General features: G+C 30.6%; 1 protein-coding gene across 3 annotated transcripts in view; it reads right to left on the bottom strand.

Moving 5' to 3' along the window:
• Nucleotides 1-3,295: 3,295 nt before the first annotated feature.
• Nucleotides 3,296-27,234, bottom strand: part of LOC134712630 (cyclin-dependent kinase 17-like) — a 77,777-nt gene continuing 53,838 nt past the window's right edge. For 2 of the 3 annotated variants that reach the window (XM_063574380.1, XM_063574368.1), the window contains 13 exons: nt 23,597-23,713; nt 19,767-19,823; nt 17,271-17,385; nt 16,311-16,405; nt 15,140-15,202; nt 14,513-14,636; nt 13,492-13,552; nt 12,787-12,846; nt 11,972-12,175; nt 11,353-11,395; nt 10,260-10,350; nt 9,079-9,156; nt 3,296-8,435 (listed from right to left, as the gene is read on the bottom strand). In XM_063574380.1, the coding sequence (XP_063430450.1) occupies nt 8,404-8,435; nt 9,079-9,156; nt 10,260-10,350; nt 11,353-11,395; nt 11,972-12,175; nt 12,787-12,846; nt 13,492-13,552; nt 14,513-14,636; nt 15,140-15,202; nt 16,311-16,405; nt 17,271-17,385; nt 19,767-19,823; nt 23,597-23,713 (1,140 nt within the window). In that variant the 3' untranslated portion in view covers nt 3,296-8,403. The remainder of the gene's footprint in view (nt 8,436-9,078; nt 9,157-10,259; nt 10,351-11,352; nt 11,396-11,971; nt 12,176-12,786; nt 12,847-13,491; nt 13,553-14,512; nt 14,637-15,139; nt 15,203-16,310; nt 16,406-17,270; nt 17,386-19,766; nt 19,824-23,596; nt 23,714-27,234) is intronic. The other variant, XR_010106306.1, reaches the window with a different exon arrangement.

The raw sequence follows: 27,234 nt of genomic DNA, 5'->3' as shown, positions 1-27,234 counted from the left end.
CAATGCTAACTATTTACACCACTGGGTGGATGCCACTGCTGGTGGACGTTTCGTCCCCGAGTGTATCACCAGCCCAGGTGTCAACACTATATCAATAATGTAGTAATTTTTATAAATTTCCTGTTTACAAAACTTTTCATTTTTCGAAAAACTACGGATGTTCTTATCCCAGGCAAAGATTACCTTAGCCGTATTTGGCACAACTTTTTGGAATTTTGGATCCTCAATGCTCTTCAACTTTGTAATTGTTTGGCTTTATAAATATTTTGATATGAGCGTCACTGATGAGTCTTATGTAGACGAAACGCGCGTCTGGCGTACTAAATTATAATCCTAGTATCTTAGGACTATTTACCTCACTGGGGCGATGCCACTGCTCGTGGACGTTTCGTTCCCGAGGGTATCACCAGCCCAGTAGTCAACAATTCGGTGTTGGCATGAACATCAATAATGTTGCCATTTTTTTTTATATAAATTTCCTGTTTAAAAATAAAGGCAACAGTAGTATACCGCTGTTCAAAACTCATAAATCGATAGAAAAAAACAAATCCTGGTTATAAACTAAAACTGAGGGAAATGCATCAAATATAAGAGAACAACGACACATCATTAAAATGTAACACACACAGAACAAGCATTAGACAAAATCCTATGAGAATAACAAATTTGGCATCAAAACTAAATACATGAATTTGGTATAGAAAAGTACCGTGACTCGTCTTATAATAATGTGAATTCACACTCAAATATAAGAAGAAACAAAAAGAAACACAACGTTGAAATGTAACACACACAGGAACGAACAATAATATAACCAGGGCCAATTCCTGATTGGTACAGGACCTTTTTTAAAAGAAAAAATAGTGGGTTGAACCGGGTTTTGTGGCATGCCAAACATCCCGCTTTAATGGCAATGTTAATTATCACATGAAAATGACAACACAACATAACAGAACTACATTAAAAAACTTTGAATTTTTCGAAAAACTAAGGATTTTTTTTTTTATCCTAGACATAGATTACCTTAGCTCTTCAACTAATTGTTTGGCTTTATGAATATTTTGATATGAGCATCACTGATGAGTATTATGTAGACGAAACGTGTGTCTGACGTACTAAATTATAATCCTGGTACCTTTGATGACTGTTTACTATTATCTCATATGGCCATCGTTGTTGTTGTTGTTGTTCTGTATCTTTCCTCCACTGTCTGGAGAACGGTAGTGTTGGGTATGGTTACCCAGCACTTCATAAAATATCTATTTATGCACTGTCCCACTTTTTCTACAATACTAAATTAAAGTCTATGTACACATTAAGAGCGGGGTGGTCCCTACTATGTTTCAATCACTCAATCATGATAGTATGAAAAATGTCAGATGAAATCTAGCACACTATTCAGCAGGTTACTTGTAATGATATTCTAGAGCTGTACTGCATCTTTGTGAATCAGACCAGAGACTCCGCCCAGATCAAGCCATGGTATTTTGTTAAACAGGCTCCTGGTCTGTCATTCTTAAACACCTATGTATGTTTTCTTATGCAATATATAGCTTGAAACTTTTAAAAATCGTTTGTGGATTTTAGAAGTTTCGGAATATGTTCTAGTTAATGTATTTTTATACGACCACAAACAAATTTTGCGGTCGTATATTTGTATCACGACGTCGTCGTCAACTTCGTCCAACGTCGACGGATGGCTTCTGGATAATTACTTTAGTATAAGTAAATAGAAAACAATTTTAACACCATGTTTACAACCACATAAGGAAGGTTGGGATTGATTTTGGGGCTTATGATCCCATCGGGTTAGGAATAAAGGGTCCAAAGGGACCCAAAACATACATTTATCTAGTTCCAGGACAATAAAACCAATTGATTTAAAGCATTCTTCTAGATACTATCTTATGATCACATAAATGCTTCTGTCCACGTTTGGTACAAACCCATGATGTTTTAAGACAGTTATAAAATTTCAAAAACTTTAACCACAGAGTAAATGCAATGTTTCACGAAAGGAAAACTAAGTTTAATAACAAGTAAAATACAGAAAAACAAGATTATTTTTTTTACAAAATTAGTTAAATTACCTTATAAATACTATTATACGATCATAAATAAGCTTCTGTCCAAGTTTGGTAGAAATCCAGGATAGTGTAAAAAAATTATTAAAATTTCAAAAACTTTATCCACAGAGTGAATGTAGGATCGCTATGTCTTGCTTTTCAACTAAAGTGGAAGGCTCGACAAAATCAATGGAGGAAAAACAAATCCGGAATACAATACAAACTAAAACTGATGAAACACATTAACTTTAAAAGAGGAAAACAATGGAACAACAGAAAAAAAAGTGCAACAAAAACAAATGCCAACTATCATAGACACATACATTTTTGATAACAGCCATATTCTTGACTGGGAACTGGACATTTTGATAAAAACACCCATATTTCTGACTCAGAACAGGACATTTTGATAATAACAGCCATATTTCTGACTTGGAACAGGACATTTTGATAATAAAACCCATATTCCCGACTTGGAACAGGACATTTTGATAATAACACCCATATTCCTGACTTGGTACAGGCCATTTTGATAATAACACCCATATTTCTGACTTGGAACAGGACATTTTGATAATAACAGCCATATTTCTGACTGAACAGGACATTTTCATTTTGATAATAACACCCATATTTCTGACTTGGAACAGGACATTTTGATAATAACAGCCATATTTATGACTTTGAACAGGACATTTTCATTTTGTTAATAACAGTCATATTCCTGAATTAGAATAGGACATTTTGATAATAACAGCCATATTTCTGACTTGGAACAACATTTTGATAATAACAGCTATATTCTGGACTTGGCACAGATAGGACATTTTGATAATAACAGTCATATACCTGACTTGGTACAGGACATTTTGATAATAACAGTCATATTCCTGACTTGGAACAGGACATTTTGATAATAACAGTCATATTCCTGACTTGGAACAGGATATTTTGAAAATAACAGCCATATTCCTGACTTGGTACAGGCCATTTTGATAATAACAGCCATATTCCTGACTGGGAACAGGACATTTTAAGATACAAAAGTGTTTCTATGACTCATCACGGATAATGTCATGAAAGCTGGATCCATAATGTTTTATATGTATGAATGTATGAAATTGTGGCACAGGACAACCTTGAAGTTTCTGTGAATTGGGTTAATGGTATTTAAGACATATCATTTAGACCTTGAAATATATGATAATAATAAATAAATGTAACAAATATGCAGTTTAGCATTTATTGTAAAAATGACATGATGGCATCATTAATGAAAACATGTTACTTTGTTACAAAATGGAGGCATGTTATGGTATTTATACATGTTACTGCTATATGTGCATCACATCAAAGGACAAATACACATTTACATACAACAGATAGACAGATAGAATATCAAAGTTGTATCATTAAAATAAACAGATAAGGACAGCTTCCTTTTTACAGAACATCTTAGGGATACTAAACTGGTATTTGAAAGAAAATTGATTTGGCATTTTACCACTGCATAAGAATATAATAAAATGCTTAAAAAACTTTTGAATTGCATGATTTTGTTTCCAAAAAACTTTTTCTAATTTTGAAATATCATTGATATTGGTTTCGTTAATAAAAGCATTGCCCAATAAAAAATATTCTTATTTTTAAATTAAAACAACTCTGAAAATTGGTTTGCCTTGTATTAAGCCTAATGGACTCATGCACACTTTATTCAGCCAGATTTTTTTTTACAAAATGTCTTACTATATAAATTTACTTAGAGTTGTAAAAATTTGACAAATTCTTTTTTTTTATCCTACATGCTAGAATTGTCATAAAAAGCTGAACTATTTGGTATCAACAGATTATGATGTGATATATATGTTATGTGAATACAAATGTGATGATATGGCTTGCATGCATGTCAGAATCTACAAAATGTTATAATTAACACAAATGGGATAAAGGGGAGATAATCAACTGTCATGATAAACTTTTGAAGTTTAAAGTGCATTTTTGTGCATACTCATTGTTTTTTTCGTGAGTTTCATTTTCAAAATAAAATATAGTTGACATGAAATTATCAAAAAAAAAAATTTTTCAATTGTGTAACCACCAAACATTATGCAAAGTAGACATTTTTTAAGTTAAAGCACGATATTTTAAACAAACTAAAATCAATAAATAATTTAGAAATCTTCTATATTGTCCGAGGTGTAAATATAAAACACATCTCATTAAGTACACTAACTGATTATTGAAATTAGTCAATCGATTACATCAAATATTTGCATTAATTAATTGTGTTAATTATAACAAACTGTAAACTTTGACGGTCATATTATACAATTGATGTGCCTCAAATCTACATCATTATCTTTATACAAAAATTAATTTGCAACTTAGTTGCTCTAGGATGATACTGTATATCCTTTCTCCTTTTGTATACAATTAAATAAATAAAAAAAAGGTTACATGTTTCAGACTCTGCCAGAGAGTGTGCACTATAAATAAATCGGCAATCACAACATTCAATCTCTTGAATTATATAATTAGAAAAACAAAATCAGTGTTAGCTTAAAAAATAACTATTAATAATGACACAATTAATACTGAATCAGATATTTAATAAAACTCTGTACCGGTTTTATAATGAAAAATAATTTTGTTTATAAATTTGATTTAAATTTCAACACAAAGTTCACTGAATAGACATGTTTAATTCTAAGAGCAATGTCTTTTCTTTTTAGGCATACCAATTTGTGATTTAATTTTTTGAAAATTATTATTATAAAATCTGCAAAAAATCAACTTGATAGGTATAAGAAGGTAGATAAAATCTGGTAAAAATTAATAAATATGTAGCAATTCAGATAAAAATTCAAATATATCTCTCAAAAACATGCATTTTTTTTATATTACAAGGGGAATCAAGTCCTAATTGAAGAATCTTAACCTGAATATGGAAAAAACAATTTCTGTTCATGCAGAATCCTATTTTTTTTTAAGATAATATAAAATTGAAAATAACATCAACTTTTTTCAAATAGCCTATAAAAGGTCACATTTACAAAATACTGAAGAAATAAATTAGTAGTACGTTTATACACATTCTTTACAAAATTATACAAAGTTGTGGTACAAAATTTCTGGGCTACAATACAAAATTCTTATTTCTGTCTAAAAAAGTTCTTTCTTAAAAATGTTAGAAAATCTTTTCAATTATTAAGTAAATCAAATACTCATCAGAAAATGATAAAAAAAATCCTTTTCATTATATATTAAGCAAATTCAAAAGATACACTGGCAATATACTAGTAAGCATATATTTTGTAGACGTTTAAAAATTTTCCTAATGCAACATTATATATTTCTTTCCTGGCTTTTTTGAAATATTGTGTTATCATTGAACTATTGAATTATTAATATACCATTAATGCAAGCATAAAATGTTTGGAAAAAAGATAATTGCAACTGTCTGTCAACCACAAAGAGACTTGGCATTTTCTAACATCAGTAATTTAATCATAATGAAATGCTATTGGTGAATCTGAAATTTGAAGAACAATTATTTCCAAAAATTTCAAGCGTCCCTTTGGCAATTAAATTGCCATAAACATTGTGTTTTCATTTTTCTGGAAGACAGTTATCAATAAACTAAACCAAGATCACTTGATGTGAGTATTCCTAAGCTATCTTGATAAGACGGGTGTCAAGCATTTAAGATGGTTTAAAAAAATAAAATTTCCCATATAGTTTTTACACAAAATGAGGTAAACATAAAAAAGAAGGGAGGTCGTACTGTGGTAGTGTCAATCCTCTGAGATGGTATAACAAATTTTAATTTCTTAAACGAGGTAAAAGGAAAAGAAAACCAGTACAAAACTGTGGCTTTATTTTCAGCTTTTTATAGCAATATATAATAAATTTATAAGTAACAGTGAGATGACCACATATGTACACCATTGACCATATAAGACAGATGGACAGATGTAGCTGTTATATGATATAGAGACCTTCAAAACATCTTATAGCTACACCACTGACCATACAAGACAGATGGAGCTGTTATATGGTATACCTTCAAAACATCTTATAGCTAGCTGGATAATTATATGTACACACATTGTTTTATTAAGAAAGAGCAACTTAATGTTTATGATAATATAATTCTATTTTATTAAGTGAGATCTACATTAAAATGTCAATGTTATGTATAACTACAAAGTTGTGTTTATACAGAATTTCATTATTAATTATAATTTTCCTGTAATATCTGTGAAGTGATGTTACCTAGGTGATACTACACTTTTCATTTATGTCAGAATTGTCCTGAATACAGCTTTTGAAATTTGAAGTGTTTTTCAGGATTAAGTTTATTGTTATTACAATATTTCTTTTCTGTAAACTGTATTTTAATTAGCTATTAATCATTCATTCTAAGATGGAATTACACAGACAAACCAGTGATAGCAATATCGATTGCCCAATGTTTTTCAGTTTACCAAAAAAAAATAAAAAAAATATCTTTACAAAATCAACCAAAAAAGGGTATTTTTCTGTAAATTTAAATTGACAGTTTCCTCAAACATCTCAAATACTACTGAACAATGCTATGAAACCTCAGTAAAAAGTAAAATCACAAAAATACTGAACTCAGAGGAAAAATCAACAATTAGAATAACTCCTGAAAGCAATGTATAAATTGTTCCCATTATTCTGGGTTGTAAACAATTATGATCATTGGTGTAATCAAAAGTTTAATATAAACTTATTTATAAAAATACTATACAAACATTGTCTTGTTTTGTTAACTATTCCATGCAACACTAGGCTAGTGTCTTCAATGTCATAATATGTGTACTATGTCATAATTTGTAGTGTACTATGTCATTATTTGTAGTGTTCTATGTCATCAACTGTTACAATTTATGTTACAATCTTACATTACAATACAATGAACAAATACATCACATGGCACAGTTAAAATGACCAATGATGAAAAATCGGTGGTTTCTTTTCAATATACACATCAAGAAGAATTATAATAATTAATAACACCCTTTAAAATGTTTGCCTGAGTTAAACAAACTTGTTACATCTTGTTACATGGTTGAATGAAGATGAAGTTCAAGATGGCAGCTACAAGAATTTTTTCTATTGAAAATGATAAGTCTGTAAGACTCAGCTTTCCTAATAAATAAAGCCTTTCATGCTTTTAAAATTTCTTTAAATTTTCATTAATTATGTAAACTTTAAAAACAAAATAAGCACTCATGACAACTTTCATTCCAAATTAATCTTCATGGGACACTTTTTTCTTTTTTTAGCACTTTCAAATTATTATGTATACTATGACTTTATATGAGATACTATATTCTAGAATATTAACAAATCTTTTCACTAATGCAGTGAGTAGAAAAATTAAGAACTCCAAAATTATTATGTTAGAGCTTGTCCACAATCTTATTTATAAAATGACTGATTTTGTGCATTATTAAAAAAAAAGTATTATTATTCTAAAGCACTTAAAGCAAAAAAAAGTTCTGTCATAAAAAAATTGCAATTATATGAAAAGCACCAAGCATGATATGTTATTTCATTAAATACAAAATATATCTACTGTCCAACTTTAAAATATGTTATCTTTGAAAACCAGCATAGCAATCAACATGTAATTACTATCTTATACATGGTACTGAAAACTGTCAAAATGGTATTTTTATTAAACTAATGTGATCTTGGCTACTCAGGCCCGTAGCCAGGAATTTTCAAAGGGGGGTTCGTTTGACTCACAAACTCGACTTTAACAGTCACAATTCGAACAGAACATCGACTTTAACAGTCCTTATTAGTTTTCAACCCGAACCCCCCTGGCTACGGGTATGCTACTCTACTAACAACTCTATTCTGAATATCGATGAAATTCATATAGTTTCATATTTGGTTTGACAAGTAAAAATTTTAAAATAAAAATACAAGACCTTGTGTTATTTTAATTTTCATTTTTAAGTCAACTTAAAAATGGGAGGTAACTTGTAAATAAACAATATTTCCTTTGAAAATATGGCTAACTAAAAAATGAGAGGTAACTAGTAAATAACCAATTTTTCCTGTGAAAATACGGTTAAAAATGTAATTATAGCATGCACACACTAGTTTTATACTACAAAATCAATTAACAGCAATTATCATATGTATAGTTTGTCATTCAAAAGCACTGGTTTGCACATAAGAAATATTTGCTTTGATTATCACATGAAATGTATCACATGTCAGTCACATGATTTAATCACATGACATGGATTAAAACAGCAAGCTCAGTTAAATACATAATCTAATCATGTCACATGGATCAAAACAGCATACTCTGTCTTCTTATTTTACCTACAATGATAAAAAATTGATAATTGAACTAATTTATTTCAAATAACTTTTATTTTGAATAACTGTAAACCTGCAACTGCCAGTGGAAGATCCAAAAGAAGCTGGATCTGCCACAGACTGCATCTCAAAATAATCATTTTACCTAAATATTAGTTCTATATTGATAATGTATATATCACTCTGTGAAAATGTTTCATTTATCTTGTACATCTTAAATATGATACAGTTTATCAAATCGTCATTCATTTTCTACAGCAAGTTATCTACTGTTTTCTACATGCCTGTACCATGTCAGGAATATGACAGTTGCTTACTATTGTTTTATGTGTTTGAGCTTTTCATTTTGCTATTTGATAAGGAACTTTCTGTTTGTTTATTTTCCTTGGAGTTCAGTATTTTTGTTATTTTACTTCTTACATGTAGCACAGTTAATAAACAGTTTTTTGCTGCATTTAAGACCATTTGTGGACTTTGACTGTTGTCTGCTCTTTGGTCGGGTTGTTTTCTCTTTGACACATTCCCCATTTTCATTCTCAATTTTATTTCATCATGTAACCTAGTTCATGGTACCAGTTTAGTAGCCATGTCAATTATTCAGCTGTACTTTTAGTAGATCTATATCATGACATTATATTAACCCTACCTGTAGATGATAATGATGAGGACCTCATTCCAGGATCTTTGTGTAATATTATACCAGGTAGTGTAAATATAGATACAGCTGAAACAAATATCATTATAGTTAATATACAATATCTATTACATCATTTCATTTCTATTTTCTAAGAAAATCAGTTGATTTCAATTCTTTTTTAGCCGATACATTTCAGAGCAAGAAATGTTCTAAATATAGTTTCTGTGTTTCCATTAAAAGATAAATAAAACAAGAATGTGTCCCTAGTAAAAGGACATCCACAATATCATTTTCTATGTTCAGTAGACCGTGAAAATGGGATAAAATCTCTAATTTGGCATTAAAATTAGAAAGACACTATCATAAAGGAACATGTTTACTAAGTTTCAAGTTGATTGGACTTCAACTTTATCAAAATCTACCTCGTTTAAAAACTTGAACCTGAAGAGGGACAGACTTACAAACGAACAGACAGTTGTACAAAAGCGAACGGACGCACAGACCAGAAAACATAATGCCCATAAAAGGGGCATAACATTATTAGGCGTTTAAAAATTAAATAAGGTGAATACTTCCTTTTTCATCAAAATGAAAACATCCTTCTCAATTGGATATTGAAAGTAATTCAATTATCTTTTTAAAATGTTTTCAAGTGTATCCTAAAGCATCCTTCAAGGTTTCAACGAAATTTTTATAAATGGCCTATTTCACTCATTTGAATACGTTTAATACTTCCTTTTTCATCAAATTGAGGACATCCTCCATCAGCAGTATATTGAAAGTAATTTAGTGATCTTTTTAAAATGTTTTCAAGTGTATAATCATGAATTCCTTCATTTTTTAACAACATTGGCCTATTTCACTGAGATGACAAAGTGTACATATACTTTCTATTGAGAAAGTACTACAACAATCATCTTGATACTATAAAATCAGTTTTATCTAAGTTATTTTCAAATTTGATTTTTTTTTCATTGTCAAACCATTTATTTCCCACCCAATTGGTGAACCCCTCCAAGTTCATCTGATGTTTATGGGTCACTTCTGAAGTCCACATTTCATATGCTCTATTTTTAGAAGTAATGTCAAAAGTTGGCTTTTGTGGCAGGTTTGATTGTGTCTATGTAAGTAAAATAGGTATTTTCACTACACACAGATTAATCATGTGATAATTATAAGTATTAACGTACTGTCTGGTAACCTATGTACACTTGGTCCCAAACTGTTGAAGAAAGGATATTTCATAGCCTCTGCAGCTGAGCACCTTCTGTTAGCTGTATACTGTAAAACATAAAATTATAGATTTAAAATCTTAACCCATATACATAATATAATCATGCATATATTCCAATTTCCAAGTCATGAACCTTGCCACTAGTTTTCTTTATGCCTCAATGATTTTTTTTTTGCTTTGAGTCTTTGGTGTTTAGGTAAGATCTTTGATAGTTTCAGTGAAATGTGTTAACAAACTTTCTATAAATAAGACACCATTCAGAGCTTGACTTACTATATAAACATGACTCTTGTTGAAGCCATTATTTTTTTACACTGTACTTATCATAGCCTCAATCCAATCATGTTAACCTCAAATTGTGACAATACTGATTATGACCTATCATCATGATTTGTTTTGCCATTAAAAACACGAAGGGTGCTACTAGTAAAGCAGGAAATCTCCACATTGAGTTCATGAGTTCAACTCAAGTTTCTAGGGTAAGTGTTACTAAATCTTATATTTTGAGTGATTTGTTTTATTTACTGAATTTTGGGTGTTTCAGTTCTTTTTCCCTTCAAAGAAATAAGAAGCTTGGCATTTTGGCTAAATATCACAATGTAGGAATGGCCATATGGGAATTTGCTTACACAAAACTTCTTATGAAAACAAATATGAAAAATTTAATGTATGGTCATTATGGAGATAAAAAGTTACTGGTACAACAGTGAACTCTTCAACACAGAACTTAACAAATATTGTTGTCACCTCAACTTACAACTGTAGTATAGGTACTGTGGATTCCTTTATTTTTGTGGGTACCAGTTTTCGTGGTTTGAGGAAAATGAACATATTCGTGGATATTTAATATAGTGGTTTTGGCAAAGTCTACACTCATTTCTTTTGAAAATTTGTTTTTCGTTGACCACAAAATCCATGAAAATTGGTATCCAACGAATATTAATGAATCCACAGTAATGGGTTTATATTTAATGGCAGGTTGATTCCTCAGATTTTTTTTTTTTTAAATTGAAATTTTAATTGTTGACTCCTCTATGTAAACAACTTACCAGTAAATGTTTTGATAACAAATCTAAACCATCTCCATCTAATCTGTAATGTAACAAGATCAAAATACATTTAATATAACATATCATGGGAAATAAGTAACAATTAAATATTACATTAAGTCAGGATAAAAAACGACACTATGTATCCAGGCCAATGTATCCCTGCCACTAAGAGGTGGGCAGCATATAAGTTAAACTGAAGTAATTTGATGTAACATAAAATAGAAAATATATTTTTCATCCAATAAAATAAATAAAACTTTTCAGTTCTGTCATTACACATGTATTACTCATTATATGTTTATATCATTGTTTCTGAAATATGAATACCATCAGTAATTCTTCATAATTATAGTTTTGAAACATGAATACCATGAATTATTCTACAAAATTACATTTCTAAAATATGATCAACATGAGTAATTTTTTATAATTATACAGTTATGAAATACCATATGAAATGATGTATTAGATTCAATGTTATTATGAAATGTACCTGTATTATATGTCATAATAATGTAGACCATTATGACATGCTAGACTTTTAAAAGCTATGTAACTCAAACTTGCTATGAAAATATATGAAGCTGGATTCTTTAGTGAGAAGATCTAAACCTACCTTGGTGCTACATTAATAAGTGGTTCTGGCTTATAGAAAGGAAAGTTATAAGACAAATAGTCCTCATTTTTACTAAGTCCTGGGAACTGAGTTTCATTTGGTGTTCCTAGAATTTTAAATATGTAATGAAGTTCATCTTCTACTGTTGACCCTGGGAACAATGGCCGACCACATGCCATCTCATAAAATATACAACCAACTCCCCTGTAAAAGAAAATAGATAAAGTTTAACTTTTATATTACAGCTGGTTAATGACATACTATCATAAATATATCTATAAATAATATAAGGTCAATGTAAAAAAATATCTATTTTTTAATCTCAGGAAGGTCAATGTTTGCTGAGCTATTAAACAGTTTCCTGCCAAATACAAAAAAGTCAAAAAATTCTGACATTGACCTTCTATTGTTTTTATACTGCAGCTAAATATAAAATCAATTACATAGATATCAAAATGTCCAAACAAAATTGAAAAAAGCTTTTCCATCCTAAAAAGAATCATCAAATTGTGAAGAAAAGCGCTGCATTTGTTTGCACTGTCCTAAGTCAGGAATGTGATATTCAGTAGAAGTCATTTGTTGATGTAGTTCATAAGTTTTTTTCGTTTCTCTATTTTTTTATAAAGATAAGACCATTGTTTTTTTTCTGAATTATGCCTCACCTAATACTTTGTTTATATATCAGACTTTGTGTATTATATATTCTACAGTAATTCATTTTGTACACTTTCAACACCTAACCAAATCAAGTATTCATTTCTGAAGGTGTTTGATTTAGAAAAGTTCCACTTAATTAGGGTATATATCACACTTACCACATATCTATTGGAGTAGAATACTCTGTAGAACCTAGTAATACATCTGGTGGTCGGTACCTAAAATAACATCAACTTTATTATAAACATTGTTCATACCCTAGCAAGAAAATTATCTCCCTTTAATCATGTTGAATATGGTTTTTGAAGCTTTTTTCTCCAGAATTTAGTTCTCTGTCAAAAGGTTTTGATTTTATATATGAAGATATGTCATATGTATGATTTAGTGATACAACTCTTTTGAATTGTATCAGAACTTATATATTTTGTTCTCTTATAAATAGATGGTGCCTGCACATTTTACAGACAAAGTCTTCACCTCTGAGCCTTCTCATAAGGCTTTTGATTACCAGTATGTGTTTATTTGACCACTTTTATAGTGACGTTTGATTGCCTGACAAATATTCCATGATAATTTGATAAGCTTGGACTGTATTTTTGATTATTAGATTATCTTGTTACATGATTATGTGATTATGTGATTATATTGGCAAAAAAATTGGATAATGTGACTAGTCAGGCAACCTCTAACTCTAGTTGAACAGAATTCTTTATTTCTTTTTCTATGTTAGATGAAAAGCTTGGTAATATAACTGTGTGGTGTTTTTTTGTCTATGATGCTTGCAAGGCAGATATGATTGTCTAACTGGCAATCATACCTCATCTTCTTATTTTCATAGATATGTTTAAATAGTTACAACTCACCATAATGTGACCACTTCATTGGAATATGTTTTAGTAGGTATTGACTTGGCACGGGCTAAACCTGAAATTTAAGTAGATAAAATATTCAACTTTAATTTAACAATATACTGCTCAATAATGCATACTGAGTATATACTAAAATTGAATCTGATTTACTTATGTAAAACTTTCAGTTCATTTCTATTTTAAACAAAACAAGAATGTGTTTTAAAAAAGTCCAAACAAGTTTTTATATTGTTTATAAAATATGAAACTATGAATATCAATTGTTTTCTTACAAATATTCCAGTAATATAACTGGCTGTCATTCATTAGAGGCAAACAATAATAAGTTACTGTGGAGTAAAACCTATTTATCATTTTGACTTCTATATGACCTTAACTCATGTACTACGTTCTGAGTACTCTTTAAGTAAAAATTATTTTATTGTAATCCAAAAGGGTTGTCAGTCATAATAAAAGCTTGATACATAATTATGATTGTATCCTGTATGCCAAACTTGTATAAAATTCACCAGTAAAACATTTTCCTTTTCCTTTTATTTCTGTTGATGGGTTGTGTGTGTTGAAGGGATTTGACATTAGTTTGACCTGGTTTATTAGATATTCCTTTATCAAGGTATGTTCATCACACAATTCCTAACAGCTTTTAAATATCACCTGTGCTAAAATTACTGTGGGTTCGTTGTGAGAGAATGAACCATAAATTTTATGCTCAACAAGATAACAGTTTTCTATAGGCTTGTGAATAAAATTTCCACAAAAAGCAATTCGAAAGAATACATGAATTCACAGTATATTGCAGAATGATGATAAATAGTATTTCAAATAGATATATATCTAATTTTGTAACTGTCTTATTGCTTGGTTAATAAAGCTACTGCAAGGACTATAACCACCTGTAGTTTTAAAGAACCCACATGTCAACATCAGTATCTACTGCAATAGATAACACCATTATAATGTTAACCTTCACATGCTGGAAACATAACTAAATATTTGGTGTAACAATAATACTTACCAAAATCTGCTAATTTAAGTTCTCCTCTTTCATTAATTAGAAGATTTTGTGGTTTAAGATCTCTATGTAGCACTTGTTTTTTATGGCAATATGCAAGGCCTCGTAGTAATTGGAATAAAAACAACTGAAATAAAGAGGAATAAATAATCAATATAAAACAAACATTTTCAGTATATATCCTAGAGCATCTTTTCCATAAAAAGTTTTCAATACATCATGCCATCTGTTTTACTGCATATGGTAAATAGAGTAGAGTTAGTTTTGTTTTCACCAAAGAACTTCATAAATCATAATGTTTGCCTGTACCATATGAAGGGATACAGTAACTGATTTTTCCTTCAATTTAAATCTGGTTAAAAATTAACTTTTTCTTGGCAGAAAGCAACATTTAAATCCTATTGATAAAGACCTATGGAATTTAACTTGTTTGGTTCCATCTCTTATCTTATCAAAACATATAACTAAAAGATACCAGAGGAACAAACAAATACAAATTTTATGTTTAAAATGTTATATTTTTTTAAAGTAAAGATGATGGCTATCTTGTTTTGTTTTGAGCGCTACTTTTTGTTTGTTTGTTTCGTAGTATTTATTTACTTGATGTGTTCTTTCTAGTTAGTTTCTTACCTTTACATTATTCATACTCATTATATTACCGCAGTCGTCCATATACTGTTTGAGATCACGATCCTACAAATACAATATATATGGAATGGAGGTCAAAATGTCATGTAATGATAGGTTGCACCAATATAGTTTGATCAATAAATTGTTTTAATTTTTTCTTGATTTATTCAGTACCCTGTTAGGATTTTTACCTAAAATGTATAAAAGTCAGTTCTTCGATAATACTATTTGAAATTGAAATATATTCAGAATATGTGTCAAAATGAGTTTGAATGTAATATTAATAGATCCCAAAAAATTCTTCAGAAGTATTGTTTCATAACACAGCTGATATTGTAAGACCACTTTGAATAAAAAGTCACATTTCTTGTTGGTTCAGGTTGACATCTGATGTAAGAAAATCACCATGAATGAACCAATTTAGCTGAGGTTAGTATGAACTTTTTTTTTGGGTATGTTCACAAAAAAATTTGTAAGGGTTCCGCGGAACCCAGTGTCTCGCCTACTTTTGCTGTAAATCGCAGGCTAATCCAAAATGAGGAAAAAAATCAATAAAAATATTCCTCTTGATACTATCTTTTGATTGTAAGAAGCTTCTCTCCAAGTTTGGTAAAAATCTAGGATAGTTAATGAATCTAATAAATGTTTTGAAAACTTGAACTGCAGACTGTATGTAATGTTAACTGGAAGTCCATTTAAAAGTAAAATACAGAAAAAATTAAGTTATCTTATTACAAAACTTATTTCTTAATACTATCTTATGATATTAAATAAGCTTCTGTCCAAGTTTGGTACAAACCCAGGATAGTTTAAGAAAGTTATTAAAATTTTTAAAACTTTAACCACAGAGTGAATGTAATGTTTCCCCGCAGAAAAACTAATTCCATTTAAAAGTAAAATACGGAAGAAATGGAATTTTATTTTTACAAAATTTACTTCTGGATACTATCTTATGATCATAAACAAACTTCTGTCCAAGTTTGGTAGAAATCCAGTATAGTTTAAGAAAGTTATTAAAATTTCAAAAACTTTAACCACAGAGTGAATATTTGTTGACGCCGCCGACGACACCGACGACGACGGAAAGTAGGATCGCTTAGTCTCGCTTTTTCGACTAAAGTCGAAGGCTCGACAAAAAAGAAATACAAACTTCAACATCACTTTTACTTACCAAATATTCAAAGACTAGAGTGAGAGACTTTTCTGTATGAATGATGTCATGGAGGGTGACTATATTTGCATGCTTCAGATCCCTGAGTAATGAGACTGAAAAAGAAAACAAATAAATCATACACAAAATTTAAAATAAATTAAAAAATTCTCTTTTTAATGACCCACTTATATTGAAAAATTAAAAGAACTTAAGTGAGCAATAACTCACATTAATGAACTTGTTTCCTAAGTAAAAATGTATCTATTTTTAATTACTATGACCTTGACCTCAGATGCAGTAATCTCAAATTCAATTAAGATCTTCCTCATTCTATATCATATATGTGACCATATTTCCTAGTAAAGTTACAATCTGATATATAAAGTGTATGACTAATAATAGGGACACCAAGATGTCACTGATAAACTGATAATGCAAATGTTGAGATTAAAATAGCAACACTTTAATATGTAAGTTTTGCAAACATTCAAAGTCAATGAACCATGACTGAAGGTACATGGCTAAATAATCTCCACTGAAATGAGATTTGCAAATGCTAATACAACTGCATACCAAATATTATTGACTTATCATATGTAGTTCTCTTTAAACAAACCTAAACACAAACTAATACATGTGAACTAAGCAAAATTGCAGTCAATAAACTAAGCCTGAGGGGCAAGGTAAAATAATCTCCATGGTAATGAGATGTGCCAATGCTAATACAACTGCATATCAAATATCATTAACATACTACTACTGGTTCCCCCATAAATCAACTTATACACTAAGTCACAAACTAATACATGAAAACTAAGCAAAAGTTTCAAGGTCAATAGACCATGACTGCGGGGATGTGGCCAAATAATCTCCATAGTAATGAGATGTACTTGTACAACTGCATACCAAATATCTTTGACATACCACTAGTGGTTCACCATAAACTGACCTAATCACAAACTGGTATCACTATTTTACCTTCTCTAATGGCTGTACATGGTGCTCCTTCTTCATGTTCTAGTCGTATTTCTTTCAGAGCTACAAGATTGTCTGTTAGTCGACTTTTACCCTTGAACACTGTAGCATATGTTCCCTGCAAATATAATTTCTCACTTTTATCATTTGATTTTTATAACCGTTTTCTTTTATATATATCATTTTATTCTGGTATCACCTAAGTTATCAAAGGAACTTGATTTGTACAGTTCTATACAGAGGATATGTTATCTATTCTAATATAAAGACATTAACAATTGTTTTAACTTTCTGCACTTTCATATTTTACATATTTTGATGTAGGGGTGTTACCCTGTAATCTATATAAAACTGCTTAATTCAGTTTGTAGGAGAAATAAGTAAAATAAAATTAGCATGTGTTAAATTCACAATTTATAGATTTTGATATTTTTTCTTTATTCTTTTTTCTCTAATTCTTCGTCATTTTATCTCTTTCTGCACCCATTGTATAAAAAAAATTTAATCAACGTGTGGTTTGTTTAATCTCAGTACTTCATTGGTAGTAGTTCATTATGACGTTGAATTTTCTTGCTTTCCTCTGAATTTCCTAGTGTGACGGCATGGAAAAAGGCGACCATGCCTGATGACATCACATTGAAAGAACACATCTTTTTGTAGATCATTTGAAAAGAAGGAATAAGTTTGCCTGCATAATGTTAGAAAATCATTAGAGAAACAGATTCCACCACCAAATCTTGTGTAGTACAATATTTATCCACTCTCGACAGTTAAAATTAAAATTTCAAATTTTAAAACTGTTGATAGTGGATAAATATCGTATTACACTTGATGCAGTGGTAGAATCTATATTTATTATCTTATGCATTGACTTAGAGAGAGTTAGCAGAGGTACCAGTTTCATATCATGATGTGTTATGTCAACTGATCTAACCCTAAAGTCTAGAATCTAAAGCATTCTGGGTAATGTTTTCAAAAGCATACACCAAAATGTTCTGATTGGTTAACAAAGTACCAAACAATAGAAATTCAACCAATGGCTTGACATTATTGACCTCATGAATTTCTATAGATTCTGAAAATACTATTTATTTACCAAAAATATAATGCAGAAAGGTTAACCAGAACAAAGGAGTGAAATAAATGCTATATTTGTTTACCAGTTTACAAAACAATTAACTATTGAAATAAAGCCTCTAAAACAGTTTATACTTAGAAGTCCATGATTATAGGGTTCTTCTGATTCAGTTACAGCCATAGTTATTATCATTGTATAATCATTATCAATCCTTAACTAATCTTTATAACTCTAACTAGATTTAGTTCTTATTTATTTTCCCAGTTATAACATCTGTCCAACAGCAAGAGATGTATCCCATACAAGAACCAAACAATTTAATTTACACCAAATTTCAAAAACAATGATTTTTCTTAACATGAAATATACATATAACAGCTTAATAGTTAAACATGCTGATTGAAAAATAGATTATGACCTTGTCATTACATGCTTGTTTCCTGTAAACAAAAACTCAAGGCTCCTTATACCCTATATTGCCCAGCTGAAATTAAGCATCTTTAATGATAATGAAATTTTCCTTATCCAATCTGACCATTAATTTTAAAGGGAAGTCAACTAGAGTTATGGTTACATGTTAAAGACCATACTTTGACCTTTTAACTGTTAACAAATTATGACTAGGATGGAGAGTTGTCCCATTGGGGCTCATACCACATCTTCTTATTTATATTTAGTACACTGGCGGATCTAGAAATTTTCAAAAGTAATGGGGGCCCACTGACTGCCTAAGAGGGGGCCCGCTCCAGCCACACTTCAGTGATTCCCTATATAAGCAACCAATTTTTTCCCAGCTTGTGAAGAGTTGTCTCATTGGCAATCATAGCACATCTTTTGAAAAGGAAAACCCTTATTCTGATCTTTTAAAAGATGTTTAAAATAATACATGTGTTTCAGTAGTACTTTGAGATATATCAAACATAATCTTATCGGGGCCTTTTATAGCTGACTATGTGGTATGAGCTTTGCTCAGTGTTGAAGGCCGTACGGTGACCTATAGTTGTTAATGTTTGTGTCACTTTGGTCTTTTGTGGATAGTTGTCTCATTGGCAATCATACCACATCTTCTTTTTTATATAATGCTTATTAAAAATTAATTTTGGCACAAATATCAATGGGGCATCTTGAATAAAGCTGGGCTAATTTATTGTACATTAGAATAATTAAACACTGCCTTTTCACTGCACTCTTTTGAATTTCCTATATTTTTTCTAGGTAATTTGAATGTATTTCAATCATGTCTTTCATAACTAAAACCTAACTGAAAACAATTAAGAATCTTCTTTATAAAACTCTCTATTTCCTAGGTTACTTCTACAGGATCACTATTGTTACCAGTCAGCAAGTTATTACCAAGATCTTGGTTGATAACAAATGAGTTTTCTGTATCATAAACATGTATTAATTTACAGTAACCATACCTCTCCTAATTTGTCTAATTTCGTGTAGGATTCTATCTTTCCAAATCCAATTTCAGACTGCAAATAGAAAACAGTTATATGGTCATGTTCATTTTCTTCACAAGAAATAACAACTGGTTTTACATGTGAATCCTATTATTGCTTTTTTAGTGAAAAAGATGCACCAAAAAATAAAATGTGGAAAATGAGAAATTAAAGCAAGTCAATAAGAATGCTCTATTTCAAATAGATAAAATAAATTATACAAACCGTTTGTTATGTAATGAGAATGCAATATCTGTTTGATGAAAGTTAATTACACAAGGGAGTAATGATCAATGTTAATTGGTGATTTACAAAACTAATGAAGCAAAAAATTACCTTCATTTCTCTCATGTAGAAATATAAAATTTGAGATATTTCTTTGTAATTAGATTTTTGTTTTGTATCATCAATCATTAACACTTTATATTGTTTATTTGTTTTTCTAATTAATGTCATCACTTCTGGTTGGTATGAGAGATTGAACTGTTTACAATTTTAAGTTTTACATTTTTCTTTCGTTCTTTCTAAGCACATGTTTTCGGGTTAATTTTATACCAATGCTTGTTGTTTTTAGGTGGTTTATCTTAAATAAAGGCTTGTGCAAGTCAATAATGTAAAACCCTGTTTATACTTGTACAAAGTGAACTTATTGCTATATGAATTGATTAAAAAAAAGATCAGTTTGTGTTTACATTTGGACAAGCAAGATTCATCTGGAATTCTCAATCAAACTTTTTTGATCATGTACGTTTACATTACATTATAATAAGAACCAGTTTGAATGAAATAAAATAGAGAAAATGGAAATGGGGAGTGTGTCAAAGAGACAACAACCCGACCATAGAACAGACAACAGCAGAAGGTCTCCAATAGGTCTTAAATGCAACAAGAAATTTCCACACCCAGAGGCATCCTTCAGCTGGCCCCGATACAAATATATATACTTGGAAGGCGCAAAAATGCGGCGGTGTTAAACATTTTTATGTGATCTCAAACCTCCCCTATACCTCTAGCATGTATATCAGGTGGGTGGGTTGCACTGACTTCCTAAAAGGACCCACGTCAGTCATGCTTAGTTAATTCCCTATATAATCAAACAAATTTTCCCCACAAAAGAGGAGGGGAGGCACCCTGGGCCACCACCCAAATCCACTTCTGAAAGTGACAACAGTACACTGTTTAACTTATTCTGATGTGTCTAATTTTTGTACATTTTGTCGGGTAATGTAATGTATTTCGGTTGTTTCCTGTAATTAGTTTATACTTCAGTTTTATAACATATCTTTTGAATAGTCATTTTATAAAATTTACTGTTTACAAAAGTATAAACTATTCTAAATAATAGGGATGTTCTGGTACCTAACAGAAAACCCTGGCCGATTTTGGCACACCTTTTTTGAACTTTTGGTTCTCCACGCTGTTCAACTTTGTACTTGTTTGGCTTTGAAACTTTTGTATCTGGGCATCACTGGTAAGTCTTGTGTGGACAAAATGCACTTCTGGCGTATTGAAATTTTAAACATGTTGCCTTTTTCTAGCTATTATTTGTGTGTTTCTTTGTCAATTGTGTTCTCCTATTTATTTATATTGTAGTCCTGTAATGTTGTGTTGTCATTTTAATGTTATATTTCACATGGCCATAAAAGAGGGAGGTTTGGCATGCCACAAACCAGGTTCAACCCACCATTTTTCCTTTAAAATGTCCTATATCAAGTCAGGAATATGGCCATTGTTATATTATAGTTCTTTTCTGTGTGTGTTACATTTTAAAGTTGTGTCGTTTGTTTTCTCTTATTTTTGAGTGTGGGTTCAAATACTGTAAGACGTGTCACAGTACTTGTCTATCCCAAATTCATGTGTTTGGTTTTGATGTTATGTTTGTTGTGGTATTTTGTCTGGTGCTTGGTCCATATCTGTGTGTTACATTTTGATGTTGTGTTGTTGTTATCTTCTTGTGTTTAATGCCTTTCCCTCGGTTTTGGTTTGTTACCCCGATTTTGTTTTTTGTCTATAGATTTATGAGTTTTGAACAGCGGTATACTACTGTTGCCTTTATTAAACATTTATTGCAATTCTATAGACAATTACAACTCACTTGCACATGCCATGATAAATATTTAATACATTCCCTAAAAGCAATTTCTATCGACTGTCTTTAACTTGAATCATTTTAATATCCGAAACCCTTAAGCTTTACAGATAAAAACTTCCATCTGTTTTTCATTTAGCATCAAAACATAATAAATTTGTTAATCTTGTCTTATTTTTAAAACACCATCAAGTCATCAAGAGAGTTTATCTCTCAAACTAACCACTTTAAAAGATAACCTCTGAATGGAGTTAAATTACTTGACTTCCTGTTTGCCTTGGTTCTGCCTTTCTACAAGTCTGTTCTCAATTATATAACAACACCACACATTTTATTATTTGGCAATCTTACCTATAGATTTTAATTTAGCCTGTCCCAATTTTCTCCCATCTTCTGAATAAAATGCGGTAATTTCAATCAATTTTGATCACGGTAATCATTTATAGACACCTATGAATGAACTAAATAGCAGGATTGACTGGGGAGTTTATTTAACCACAGCTTTAATGAAAAGACATTACATTGCACATGAATTCTGGAAATTTTGCATTCTTTGGTGGTCACATTTTTGATTGAACTTAACTAAATGAGTGCCTGATATAAAACTTTCAATGCAGTTGTCTTTGCCAAGTTTAATCAATATAAGCCAAGAATTTCAGAGATGAAATAGTTATTTGATTCTAATGTATGCCACCCAAACAACATACATATAAAATTCCATTATATTTTACTGTGTATTTTGAGAAGAAAAGAAATTTAAAAAGTTAAAAAATTTAGTTTTACCAAAGAGCTAACCTTCTTTTAATATAGTGGACCTTCAATACATTATGGGTATTAAAAGTAATCCCTACCATAAAATTGAGAATAGAAATGGTGAATGTGTCAAAGAGACAACAACCTAACCAAAAAGCAGAAAACAGCTGAAGGTCTCCAACACAGCAAGAAAATCATTGTCTGCTTCAATACGACCATTAGCAGTGCTATTGATGAAGATGGCTGTTTAATGTTCAGCAGCAAATTAAATGCCTATTCAGGATGAGGACATGCTAATGTACTATGAATATAAAAACCCTGCTTTGTACAAGACCAAAATTTCTAGCCATATTTCTAAAGCACTAATTCACAAGGTAACAGTAAGCAAAGACATATGTCACCTAACTGGACACATTCATCTGACTTTCAGCTTTTACTCTTAATCCTTTAAATGCTCATTGGTTGCTTAGCAGAGAAGAAGCCAATATTAATGTTATTGAAAGATGGAGGCTAAGTAAATGAGATAATGAGCAAGTAAAAGTACATATGGCTTATAAACTAGTGATCCATGAAATTGTTGTTGCATGTAAACATCCTCTATGGAACTATTTTAAATAATTGTAACTTTAACATTTTTGATTACTTCCCAACAGTTTAAAAATAAATAACAATTCAAGAATTACATAATCTATATTTAAATAAATTGTTTATATAAATGATAACATGTGCAGCATCTTCCCTCGTGCACTCATAAGCATCCTTTACCTTTGTGATCTAAATAAAGCATCTTTAAGTCATGCCACGACGGGTGGCCTTGACAAAGTAGTATCACGGTTTTCATCATTTTGTTTTAATGCTTTGATTCAAAGACCTTCATGAGTGTAATAACATCAAGAAATCAGCTTGATAATAATAATAGAATAAGGTTTTCAAACTAACTTAAAGACTAAATAGTAATGCTTACAAGAGACTTCCTTCTTGACCGTCGACTCAGTTGACCTTCTGGACTACTTAGGTTTGTTCTAGACCTATGGCTTGGTAGTCTCATATCAGCTGGAAGAGACAGGCGTTTGTTTGCCTCCTGTAATATAAACATAACAGTTTTGAATTAATCACAGTATACTATTAATAAGAACCATTTAATGTGGTTAGATTTTGTAATCATATCATATTCTAATTATCTTTTCTTCAGTTCTTAAAAATATATTTGTGTTCATCTCCAAAAAAGTACCATTTTATCATGACTGAACCACAGTCGTGATAGTAGTCAAATCTATTTAACTCTTTAAGAACAAAAGTGTGTCCCCAGTACACAGATGCCCCATCTGCACTATCATTTTCTATGTTCAGTGGACCGTGAAAATCAGAAAGATCATATCATGGGGACCATGTGTGGTAAGTTTCAAGTTGATTGGACTTCAACTTCATCAAAAACTAACCTCGATCAAAAACTTAAACCTGAAGTGGGACAGATGGAAGAACGGACAGACGGGCAGATTCACAGACCAGAAAACATATGGCCCATAAATGGGGCATAAAAACATATCTTTTCAGCAACCTTGGCTATATCAAAATGTCCATTTTTTTTAGGGTTACCAGAGAGAACCAGAAACTTGAGCAAAAATTCTGCCATAAGTGGGGTTCAACCTTGACGACCTCAGAGTTGGCTAACTACTAATCAATTTATAGGAACTTTTTGTCCACTCAGCCAAGGAGGCCGGTAACCACCAATGAGACAACAACTTAACATCATTAGTAAATATCATAATAATGTTTAACTAGCATGTATGGTTTCCTGTATGTTTGAGCATGAATAAGAATACTGCTCTATTATATGTGATAACACTTGATTAGAGCCCAATGAAAACTTTAAGTCATATAATTTTATCATTTGTTAGTTTAAGATTTTGATGAATGATTGAGACTATACATCAACGCTTTAACCTTAGAAGGCTTTGGTTTTTGTTGTCACTGGGTTGCCGTCTAATTGATTTTTACTATACATCTCCTTCTATTCATAAGTAGACAGACTTCTGACAGACTTTAGTTGATGCCCCATATAATAAAAGTAACTGTGATATCTATCAGATTGGATGGTTTTTAAAACCCAGTTCATGGCCTATAAATATGGCACAGTATATTAGCTATTTTGACATTTAAAGATATGAAAACCTACACAAAAAAGTTCTGAATACTATCATCTTTAAATAACAGTAAAACTGCTTTATCATCTCCTCACAAAAACCACTGTACCATCAATAAATTCTGGATTTATACTTTAAATTAAATCAAATTTGCATAAACAACATGTACAAAATATCAATTACCTAGATACACCTGTTTATTTAACAAACTTGCAACTGAAATCAGTGAATATATATCATTCAAAAGTCTGAATTTGTACTTGACCGACATGTTGTACTTTTGCTTATGCCAACAGACCTTCTTCAATATACAACAGTCCATTAGTACCGAAGAACATGTTATTTAATTGCCTTTTAATATGATTAGATTCCTCTCTGATATAGACATGTTTTTATTTTATCAATATTATCTGTTCAATACATATTTTTCCCAAGGCACAAAGGAAAAAATAAGTGTTTAAGAAAAAGAGACACAATCAAAACAGTTTTTTAAGAATTTGAAGATAATTAACCAATTACATCCACTTCTGAGAAAAAATGTTTTTTGAAATATGATTTTTTCAATGATCATGGATTTAACCTGGAGGGAAAATTATTTTCCTGTTACTAAATGAATTTGTCATTTTAGAAATGCTGATATTTATATTCCCCTTTGCTTGTTGTTCAGCATTTAACTGTACTAGAAACTACAGATGGTCGAATAATTGATTGAATCCCTACCAGTTGACCCTTAATTGTCAGTTCTAACAAAAGATCTCTCCTCTGTTTGAATTCAGCATCAAGTAGAATTTTATATGATTTTCCAAGAAGCAATATCCGCAGTCTGAAGTTGAGACAAACAGCGTTAAAAGTATCTCAGAGGACACGATCAATACGTGGTGACCCTTTCCACATTTATAGCTACATCATATAATAACTGCAGTTCAAACAGAGAAACGATGAAAATGTTTTAATTTAAAAGTTCATACCTTGTAAACGAGTAAATATCTCTTGTCTTCTGGAATACTAAGGTCCCGAGGAGAACTCATCTTAATTTGTCTAACATTGGAAACTCCCATTGTATCACACAAAAATGTTCCAGATTCTTTTAACTAACAATCTAACTAACGAACTTTAATCCTAGACAAAGTTTTATATTTTGTGGTATTAATAAATATGAATCTCTTCTTTATGTAACAATAACAATTAAAGCATCTGTGTTAAATTTATCTACGTTACATTTTTACAGTAAAGTTACAGCTGTAGATACTTTCAATTTGAAAGCAACATTTGAAGAAGACCAGAGATACAAATTAACTTTTATTCTGATGCCAAACCAATTTACAATTATTTGCAAGAATATTTTGCCAAGGTTCAAACTATAAACAGTTACTGCAGATGATATACCAAATAACTAAAGTCAAATTTGTAAACAATCTACTTAAAATTCAATAAAATCTCTTCTTTTATTTTAAGAATAGTTAAACAGCATAGGAAGATAGGTTTATTAGGTTTATATCAGCAATATTCACATCCAACAAATGTGTATTTAGCATACCTAATGACCCTTAAACTCATCAATAAGGCAACAATTAACTCATCAATATTTTGGACAAAGTTTGGACAAAATCAAAGACTCATGTGTTCCCAACCACCAATGGATTGATTGATTGTTGTTTGTTGAATGTCTAAATGTAAATATATACTAAATTTATTTGTACTGTTACCCTCAGCTTACTTTGAGGTATGGGTTTTGCCTCATTATTATAATGGATGTTCTATTTAAAAGGTAGGTGTGTTCCTCATATCAGTTTTATTCTAGAAGATGACAAAGGAATTATTCCCTCCACCAGAAACCAAATAATGTAGTAGTTAATAACTATGTATAGTCTTTGTCTGTTCTATGGTCGGGTTGTTGTCTCTTTGACACATTCCCCATTTCCATTCCCAATTTCATCTTGAATGAATTGGCATTTCTGGTGTGTAAGTGTTCATCTCAGAATTTTCAAATAGCACCAAGGAAATTAACAAAGCACTGGTTCCTAAATAATATAGAACCATAGCCCCTGTATACTCTATTATAAAATCATCGAAGATAGCACCACGGTACAAAAATATAGAACCTAAATGTACCACAGTTTGTATGGCCTTGGAGAGAACACTGTACAGAGTTATTTTGAAACACATTACCAAAAGTAAACTGTAAGCAAGACAATCAAAGAGAAAGGCCTTAAATCAGTCACTGTAACAATTTATCATGATGGACAAGCACTACCACCATTAACTTATTGACAGTTATTTTGTCAAAGACTTCTATGAATTGATTATTTCAATCTAACCCCTAAGTGTGTCAATAACACAGGAAATTGGAATTATATTAACAATCATTTCATAGAAAAAATGAGTTATTATGACAGAATTGGTTTCATATTTCTTCGAACAGGCTTTTGAGATCTTTATCAATAAAACAAAAAGTTTT

The sequence above is a fragment of the Mytilus trossulus genome, chromosome 1 (genome assembly GCF_036588685.1).
Source record: "Mytilus trossulus isolate FHL-02 chromosome 1, PNRI_Mtr1.1.1.hap1, whole genome shotgun sequence".
Classification (NCBI taxonomy): Eukaryota; Metazoa; Mollusca; class Bivalvia; order Mytilida; family Mytilidae; genus Mytilus; species Mytilus trossulus.
This window is presented reverse-complemented; position numbering and strand designations above follow the sequence as displayed.